This window comes from Anopheles coustani, chromosome 2 (assembly GCF_943734705.1).
Source record: "Anopheles coustani chromosome 2, idAnoCousDA_361_x.2, whole genome shotgun sequence".
Taxonomy (NCBI): Eukaryota; Metazoa; Arthropoda; class Insecta; order Diptera; family Culicidae; genus Anopheles; species Anopheles coustani.
In genome coordinates, this window is record NC_071289.1 from 71,041,532 (window position 1) to 71,051,181 (window position 9,650).

The 9,650-nt window shown below is 49.9% G+C and overlaps 1 protein-coding gene across 1 annotated transcript; it reads left to right on the forward strand.

Moving 5' to 3' along the window:
- Window positions 1-674: 674 nt before the first annotated feature.
- On the forward strand, window positions 675-9,650 carry LOC131264935 (semaphorin-1A). The gene is made up of 5 exons (XM_058267198.1): window positions 675-948; window positions 5,958-6,701; window positions 6,773-7,816; window positions 8,764-8,932; window positions 9,027-9,650. The coding sequence occupies exons 1-5, from the start codon at window positions 675-677 to the stop codon at window positions 9,295-9,297; spliced, it is 2,502 nt and encodes an 833-aa protein (XP_058123181.1). The 3' UTR covers window positions 9,298-9,650.

Consider the following 9,650-nt stretch of genomic DNA (forward strand, 5'->3'; position numbering starts at 1 on the left):
GCCTCAAATCACTACCTCAAGAGTGGACCCAGTCCAAGAGGACCGACATCATAGACACATTCTTTAGGTGAATAAAATACAATGAACAAATGCCACCATTTAGCAGTACCAAGATCTCGCAGACTCTAAATTGAGCTGACAGGTTAACGCCACCTTCTAATCGTTTCTGTTTTTTTTTTGTAAATTGTTGCTTTCCGTTTCAGGTTACCTTCCATCAGAGTAGTGTGTATTGGCAGAGCGATGGAGTGTCTGCAGCACCATCGGTAACATTCGCCTCTCCCTTCCCCAACCCCCCCCTTGGCTCAGCATATTATTAATTAATGATCGCGACCAACATCGGAGACATGCGGACAGTGTTGTAACCACAAACCACTCGGTGGAAGAGAAAGAGTCATTCGAGTTATTGGAGTCACAACACGCCAACCTCAACCCCGGGCTAGCGAAGCCGTAAGCAATGAATGTGAAATCACCCTCGGGAGGAAGTACTCGCTAGCCACAAGCGGTTCAGGAAGCAAAGCAACCCGACCAAGCAAGGCGTGTCGGCGGGTACCAAGCCCCTTACGCGGGTCCTCCGTCTTCCCAGACGAGGAAGCACGATCTTTTGTACCAGGACCACCGTTCCGTGTGTGTGTGTCAGTGGTGAAGCAGCACAAGTGCAACCCTAGAGTCCCTAGATGTCCGCTACGATACACAAGTGCAGCAGTAGAAGCGAAGAAGATTCGCCCAGCACCAGCAGCAGCAGCAGCAGACCGACGAGAAACAGTGGAAACAACAGAATGGCGTACCGAAGCAAACAGATGACGATGCACCTGATGAGCAGCAGCAGCACCAGCACCGGCGGCAGCCCGGCGCTAGTGTTTGCCCTGTTGACGGTCCTCATCAGTCAGTGCATCGTTCGCGTTGACAGTTGGGTGCCAGATGGCCAGAGCAAGATACGCATCCTATACGGTAAGTTGGACACGATGTCAATTTATTACCTCACGTCACATGCTGGTCGGTAATAGTATCTTTCTAATGAGGAGGAACAAAAAAATAAAACACGCGTAGGAGTTGTCTATTGGATGCCATCAATTCAATAACAGGGCGTTGAAGGGTCGTCTTTTGTGAGGTTTCCAATAATTTTAATTAATTGGCGTCAAGGCGAATTACCGAATGCGGTATAACACATCGCCGTCCCCCCAAAGAAATGGTATTAAATGACACGATTTACCGTTTGGCAGAGGGTAAAGGGAACTGTTAGTTTAAAACTTCGTCAACGGTGTCGTCGAAGAAGTCGCGTGTGTAGGAGGTGTAGGTTTTTTTTTTTTTAATTCTCCGAGCATTTGGGGCGTCTCAACGAACGAAGGGTCAGAGTAAAGAAATACAAGCTACGGGCAGAGGGATAGTTTAGGGGCTTATGTTCAAAGTATTTTGTAATGGGGGAGAAAGATCCCCATCGGTCGTCGGGGTTTGTTTTCGGGAAATACTTATTATAATGTTTTAATTTCATGAGAACTGGCCGTAGTCTGGGCGGGAGGGATTTATGTACGTTGTGTACCACCCTGGGAAGGGGCTTCCCTGGAGGATTCCTATACTCCCTTCCAAACCAAACGGAACCTAAATTATGGCCCAGGGTTATGTTTTGTGTGATTTAAACGTCGATATCAACGGTAATTTGTGCACGGGATAATTTCGCTTACGTGACAATTTCAAATCATGTCAGCGCGATTGTTTTCGGTATTTTTTTCCTTCCTTTCAACTCTCTTTTTGCTGGGGAATTGCTTTTTCCGTGTGTTTGTGTGTTGGTTTCTCGCGTGTTGTGGGACAAAAAAGCCGCGGCTTTCGATAATGGTGATCTTGTGGTGCCCATGACCATGTCCCAAGCATTGACTCTTGGGCACCCCGAGCCCCAGACTGTTACCATATGAAACCGGCGTGTAATGTAATGCAATATTCGATTTACCGTTGTTTGTCCATGTTAATGACCCTGCACAGCCCGCGCCCGACCGTGATGATGGTCCCCGATGGCGCGAGTCACTGTCAACGCGACGATTTTTCGCCATGATGTGTCATGGCCGCCTGCGTGCGCTCACGGCGTTGACCCCCCGAATGGAATCGGGTGTTTTGGAGGAATACTGTTATGGAACTACTTTCTTCTCCATTGTTTACCTTCGATTGGGGACTGGTGTAAGGAGAGAAAAAGAAATCAAATCCCTGGCAAAGATTCGTAAATATTTACCCTTGTGTCGGACTTGGTTGGTTCTCCGGCTCGGCGCTTTCGAGTAAGCGATGTTTGATGGATAGATGGGTGTGTTTGGGCCTTTAGGAATATGACATAAAAAAGCGCTTTAAATTTATCCCTTCCTCACCACGAGCTCGAGCCGCCGATCGGGGATAAGGAGAAACAAAGGCAGCAGGAGGAATACGTTTGAATTTTAATTAGTCTCGACGAATGTAGGACTGTTGGACTTAGGATGGGAAGGCGTCTGAACCAGACCAGGCAGTCAGGTGGACACTAAAGTTTGATCCATTATAGAAACAAAACCATAACAATCTGTCAAAACATCAATACAAAGTAGGAGCGCAGAGATGTTCGTGCACTTCTCGGTTCAAAACAACATCGCTCGGTCGATCGGGAATGTCTCATCTTGCGTGTTCCCCGCGTCGGTTGAGCAATCCCCATCCGATGATGTGCGTAGCGTAAAACTTGCCTCTTGGATGTTGAATGTTATGACACCGGCTCACGTAGAAGCAGAGGATGGCGATGGAATAGCTTTAACCCTTTTTTCCGTACGACAGGACGGGCGGGCGCCAAACTCGCCCGGCAAAAACCCGACCCGCTGGTACGCCGATTTTATGCTCATTTGTTTGTTCGACAAGTGGCGACCGTAGGAGTGTTTGGTTCTCGCACTTATCCTGACACGTTGCTGGTGTACAGTTTCCTCTCGGGCCGCGTTTTACTGCTGTAGGGCCAGAAAACAGAAAAAAACAACGTCAAATAGAAAACATTGTAGCCCAAATAGGAGAGCATCCGCGTGAAGGATCAGCGAGCTAAAGTGTTTATGTCCCATTGAGTCGTAAAATGTGAGATCGCAAACCCGCAAGCCAACACTCTTTGGCCAAATCCCTTCTCGAGCCAGTACGCACACGCGGGTGTGTGTTTGTTTCGATGAGAGGCATTGTGCAACTCCCAACTACTACCGCAGCTCGCAGTGGTGTTCTTGAAGAGAATGGACCGGCCGGCTACCTACTCTAACAATGACACAATCGCTGAATCGCACCCGATTTAGACAGTTGCCACTAGCGCCAAAAGAGATACGGGTGTGTTACTATTGAAAGATGGCGCCCAGAATCCACGAACTCCTCTCGATCGCGCACCGGCAGTTGTTTACATACGCCATCGGCACTTGAACTTTCTTTCATAATCCCATCAGACCACGATTGGCCGCACACGTTTTGGATGCAATAGAACTGTGGTGCATGAAGGGCGCCGGGTCGTGTGGAACGGGCTGGGGATTTCGCACGAACCACGAATGAATGATCGTCACCACTTCACCGGGTGGATCGGAGGACCGGACGATAGCCAATGTTTGCGTATGTACTCAACGGCCTGTGAAAGCCGTCAAATGTCGCTGCTGTTGACTTATCGCACGTTATAGGGTTCACGGTGACAGGTGTGAAGAGTAAACACACATCCCGCCAAACTATGGTCTCCTCATCGGTTGGAGTATTTCGCACGACGGGAGGGCCAGTATGGTGTGATATCTAGCGACAGGAAATTGGCGCTTAGCTTCGATTTCTCACCCGATCGTACGACGGATGGTGAATGTGCAAAAGCTGTGTGCCAATGGCTAGACAAACTAGTGTAGAGGTTCGATTGTTTGATAAAGCTTTTATTGCGCACTTTATGCCGTTGTAGGTTCCGTGCTTCCCGCAGGTTGTAAGGCGTAACAGCATGCATTCGCGAAACCTCTGACATTGTAGTTGAAGACACTTATTCCGAACACTTCCCTGAGGTTTGTGAGACATGACGAAAAACGGAACCTCCTAAGACCGGATAAAAAATGTGTACAATGAAATCATCTCCCACGAGTTGGGGCTAATCTAGTGTGCAATGATGATATGTTAGCACCATTTATCATCATCATCATCACCCATCTTCATGGCAGATGTGATGCAATTTTATTGCTGCAGCAACGTCGTCGTTCCGAATCGTTCTCGACTCCGCTTGAGAATGCAATAAAAACTGCCTGCTTTCATCGTGACGGCCTCATTAGCAGCGCAAGCAAACGGTCGGATGTGTGTTCGGTGTGTGTAACTGCTCTATATTGCCGGTCGCCTGCTAATGGACTCAAGAACGGTGTTTTTAAGACGAACAGCAGGTTATCTCATTGGACTGCAAACACTCCCAGAACTACACGCGCCGCTTCGTGGGATGCCGAGCATTCCGGGACTTCTGATAATGTAGTAGAGCAATGAAAAAGGGAACGGGATCGCAGAGGTAATCGGGACCACTACCGGGCGGGAATATGCTGAACGAAAAGGTGTTGGTGGAAAGTACGCCATCCTCCCTTTTCAAGATCAATCGTAACGCGAGGAGTTTTGTTGGCGATGTCGCCACCGTAAAAAGTGGGTCACGTGACGACTCAACGGGAGACCAGCCGGCCTGCCTGGTGTCTTAGCCTGGTGTGTGGTGCTTTCGATTGCTTAGCATACGGGACAAGCCTCCCCAAGTCGCGCCTCTTTCGAGTGGTTGTGTTCCCTGTGGCAGCGCACCTTTCTACTTTCTCCACCGTGGCACGGCATGTAAGCGTTAGATCGGGTCGAGGTGTCCATGGACAACTCCTTCGAATCGGTGTACGATGTGGCCCTAATATAACCACGTTTCTAGCAGCGAATCGATTCGCATCACAACGGCAGTTACACACAGACTGTTCGACAAGACGATGGGAAGCCGGACGGCGCATAAATTCCGGCAACGAGCGCAATATCTCATCTTCATCCTGTGGCCGGCTTTTTCGAGGGCCTCTCGGGTGGTTTCCATCGGCTTGTTTGTTAAATGTCATCCATCGGCGCTGCTGTTCGTTCCACCAGTGCCGAAATATCGTGCCTCTATCTTCTAGCCATTTCCATATTGATATTCGTTCGTGTGACAAACATGCCACCAAGTTTACCAAGTTGCCGGTTGGTGGGTCGTTTTCGTTGGTTAGTTTTCTGCCTTTTTCCTATCTCGCTTCTTGCGCCGGTTGACATGCTCCTGCCCCGATGACGATAGGACGGGTTGTATTTTATTTTTGTTTTTCAGCATCGTAGTGAAGCATTTTGGTACGCAAAGCAAAACCACGAACCACCCGATGGCCATAAGAAGTGATTTGGAATACTAATCACTCTGTGGCCGGCCGGGCAAGATCGTCTTGTTCTCCGGCGAGGCACTTTGCCTTTTGGAAGCACCATTAAAAAACCTGATTCGATGAATATTAATGTTCGTGGAGCTTTTATATGAATGTACCTCTTTGTGCTGGGGTGCCATTTTCGTTCGGGAGGAGTTCATTTCGACGATGGCCCACAAAACACCTCGCTCATCGGCTTTGGTTCGCTAAAACTGTTCTCCGATAAATCGATCTCTAGCCAGTCGTACGTTATCCTACTTTAGTGGTTCAATAGGTGACATGTGGCCTCGGTCTCCTTGGATTGTGCCGCAAAAATTTGACACCAAACCACATTTTGTGTGGCGGGCTGGTTTAATCCGACTAATCGTTTTTGACGCCACAGGGGACCGATTTTGGGATCATGACAATGGGTGTCCTTCATGGGTATGGGGAGTGCCAGATGAATTGACCGGAAATTGCATGCTGCGCTCGTATTGCAGTTTCATTTTATCACCACGATAAATTACCGAATTATAAGCACCGGGGCTTTGTTTGTTGTTATGAGCTGACTTCTGATGACGTTTGTTTTTGTTTTGTTTTGTTTTGTAGATGCCACCGTACCATCCTTTTTCGGTAATAGCACCGACCACTTTAAGTTGCTGGACCAGGACGAAAACACGCTGCTCATTGGCGCCCGAAATGCGATGTACAACATCAGCATCGAGCGGTTAGTGGAGGTGCCGGGGCAGCGTATCAGTTGGCCCTCGTCCGACGCCCACCGGGAGCTGTGCACGCTCAAGGGCAAGCACGAGCAGGACTGCCAGAACTACATCCGAGTGTACGCCCCGGTCGCTCCGAACCGCCGGATGGTTTGCGGTACGAACTCCTTCAAGCCCCTCTGCCGGTACTACAACGTGCTGCCCGGAAACGGGACGCTTGTGTACGACAACAACGAGCTAGAGGCGCAGGGCCGCTGCCCGTACAACCCGCAGCACAACAGCACGTACGTGTTCACCGATGGGCAGCTGTACGCGGCGACGGTGGCCGACTTCTCCGGTGCTGATCCGCTGATCTACCGCGAGCCGCAACGGACGGAGCAGTTCGACAGCAAGCAGCTGAACCAACCGGCGTTCGTCAGTGCGATCGAGCACAACGGGTACGTGATGTTCTTCTACCGGGAGGTGGCGATCGAGTACATGAACTGCGGCAAGGCGGTGTATTCCCGGGTGGCGCGGGTCTGCAAAAACGACAAGGGTGGACCGTACCCGTTCCAGGATCGGTGGACGTCATTCCTGAAGGCGCGCCTCAATTGCTCCATCCCCGGCGAATATCCCTTCTACTTCGACGAGCTACGTAAGTATCGGAAAAGCACGTAGTTTTTAGTGTGGAGATGTTAACGAATCGGTATGTTCTCTTCCCAACAGAGGCTACAACGAAAACGATACAAGGACTGTACGGAGGGGATCGCAACAAGATCATCTACGCCATCATGACCACGCAGGAAAATGCCATCGGCGGGTCGGCCGTGTGCGCATTCTCCGTGCAGGACATCATGGACGCGTTCGAGGGTCCGTTCAAGGCGCAGCGCGATATCCACTCGAACTGGCTGCAGGTACCACCGAGCGCCGTACCGGAACCGCGGCCCGGCAAGTGCGTCGACGACAGCCGGACGCTCCCGAAGGCGTCGGTCAACTTCGTCAAGACGAACAACCTGATGGACAACTCGGTCCGTTCGCTCCACTCGCGGCCCGTGTTCACGCGCGTCAGCCTATACTATCGTCTATCGGCGATTGCCGTCGACCCGCAGGTGAAGGCGCTCGATGGCCACCGGTACGATGTGGTGTTCGTCGGCACGAACGACGGCAAGGTGGTCAAGTTCGTGAACATCCTGTCGGCGAACAGCTCGGACGATGTGCGCACGGTGGTGATCAGCGAGACGCAGGCGTTCCCACCGGGCACCAAGATCAACGAGCTGACGATCTCGAAGCGCCACTCGAAGCTGATCGTCATCAGCAGTGGCAAGATCATCTCGCTCCCGCTGCACACGTGCAACGACAATGGCTACAAAGCGTGCCGCAAGTGCCTGGAGCTGCAGGATCCGTACTGCGCGTGGGACGACACGAACCGGGACTGCAAGACGATCGAGGCCGTGCACGCGTCGGGTGCCTCGATCGATCGGTTCTACCAGCGATTGGATGGGGAGCGGATTGGAGAAATTTGTCGCAAGTACGATCAACAGGAACCGACGAGGAAAACGTATGACGATAACGACGTGTACACGCCCGTTGAGGGATCCGGGACAGTGGTGGAGAAACCGGACAAACCGTACGATCAGCGCAGCGTCTATATCGTACACAACCACGGTACGGTGTCGTCCATCGGGCCGGACGACATCGATAATGAAATCTCGATGTCGTCGGGCGAGAACGACCAGCAGAACCGGGTCATCCAATATCATCCTAAGCCTGGTAAGTATTTTCCTTACGTCAGCAGCCACTTTCGTTTTGGAGAGTAATCTGTCAAAACACGCTGATGTTGAATGTGATTGATCACTCGAGCGTCCCGTTCTTCGCCGCAAGAGGGTGTGGTATCGTCTTGTTTTTTTTTGGAGAGAAAGTTGCCACACACCGAAACACTCCCAAATTATGCACAAACGCGAGACGAACGGTCCGATTGTGTGGTCTTGTTTTGCGAACTCGTTTTTTCTTTATTATTATTTGTGCCCTCCGTATGTACGCAAATGTGTCAACCGTAAGGAGTGGCCTGTGCTTACCTTTTCCCTTCGCTGCGATCGTCGCGTGTCTTATGAATGGAAAAAACATTTGCCCCGAGTATCACGGGTGTGTTTTCACTTTTCCGAACCGGGTTTTACGTTTAGTTTTTAGTTTTTTCGTTCGCGTGGGTTTGTTTTGGCAAGGCAGCACGGCGTCGTGGTCCGCTACATCAACTCGTGGAGTGGAGGTGTGTGCTCGGTTTGGTCGACTTAAAGTAAAATGAAGTAAACACCCCAACCTCAGTACTTGCAAGTGGGTTCGCTTTAGCCTTTACATGTCGAGCTGCTGGTGTGTTGTTTGTGACCGTTAGATTTGTTTTTTTTTTTTGCGTAAACTACCAGACAAAAAATGCTAATGAACAAACCGTTGAAAATGTGGACCCGCGAGGAAGGTTTTTTTTTTTTTCAAGTGACCCATTTTTTTGTTTAATGTTGTGTCACTTGCATTCGATGCAATTTGATCACGCCGTAGAATAAGCAGTTCTCTGGTGGCGTAATTGGGGTCGATGCATGTTTATCGGCATTTAGTTTTTATGAAATACAAATTTAATTGTTTAAATTTACCCATTAACTTATGTGGTTTTTATTTTATTTGATTTTTAACACGATCTATTTTCTTCTCTCCATCCGCGTCCTTTGCAGATACATTCGTGAACGAAAAGATCAATCTGGCGTCGTTCAACTGGGTGATGGTCGCTATCGGCGGTATATTCGTGTTGTTTTTCGGAATAGTGATCGGTTGTGCCGCTTCCCGCAGGGGAATGTTCAATAAATCGCTATCTGGTGGAGAGCACCGCAACCAACTGAACTGGTAAGTAAAACCTGATGGTGATGGTTACTGTTTGGATCAGCATGATGGAACACATGGGTATGGAAATTGACACAATTGTTTACACCGTTTACAGGCACAGCGGCAAAAGCCTCACGATGCTGTCGCAAAACCGAACGAGTGGCAAAGACGTGAATCTGCTCATGAACACCACGAACCAGTACCACACGCAGCAGCAGGCGATCGTGCAGCAGCTGCAGCAGCACCATCAGAATAACTGCAAGGACAACATCGACTTCGACTACAAGGATCGCAGCGTGGAGTGCAAAAACTCGACGGAAAACCTCGAGAAGGACATCAGCAAGGGCATGGGCACGCTGCAGAAGGTGAAGAAGACGTACATATGATCGCTATGCGCTACTAAACACTACCTCTACCAGTAATCGGTTGGCGCCGTTTCGATCACCGTTCGGGCACCTTCCGCCTTCACTCCTCCGGTGCACCGTTCCTACTCTTCCTTTTTCTATCGGGACGCCGGAGGCTACCGTACACGCTACCCTACCGGATCTGGCGCTTTTGTGGTGGTTGGTATATTATCTCTGTTATGTTGGGTGCGTTTATGTTTTAACCAATGGTCGGATGGTTTACTTGCTAAGCAAAAACTATATACAACATGCGTACACGCCGATTACCTATCGTGGCACACAACACCAGTTAAAGCAAGATAAAGCTCATCGATCAATGATATTTGTATGGCTTA

Bases quoted from the DNA above. Each gene is read 5' to 3' on its own strand.
- LOC131264935 (XM_058267198.1), top strand. From the start codon at position 675: ATGTCCGCTACGATACACAAGTGCAGCAGTAGAAGCGAAGAAGATTCG. The intron at 949-5,957 runs GTAAGTTGGACA...TTTGTTTTGTAG, and splicing joins CAAGATACGCATCCTATACG to ATGCCACCGTACCATCCTTT. The intron at 7,817-8,763 runs GTAAGTATTTTC...CGTCCTTTGCAG, and splicing joins CCAATATCATCCTAAGCCTG to ATACATTCGTGAACGAAAAG.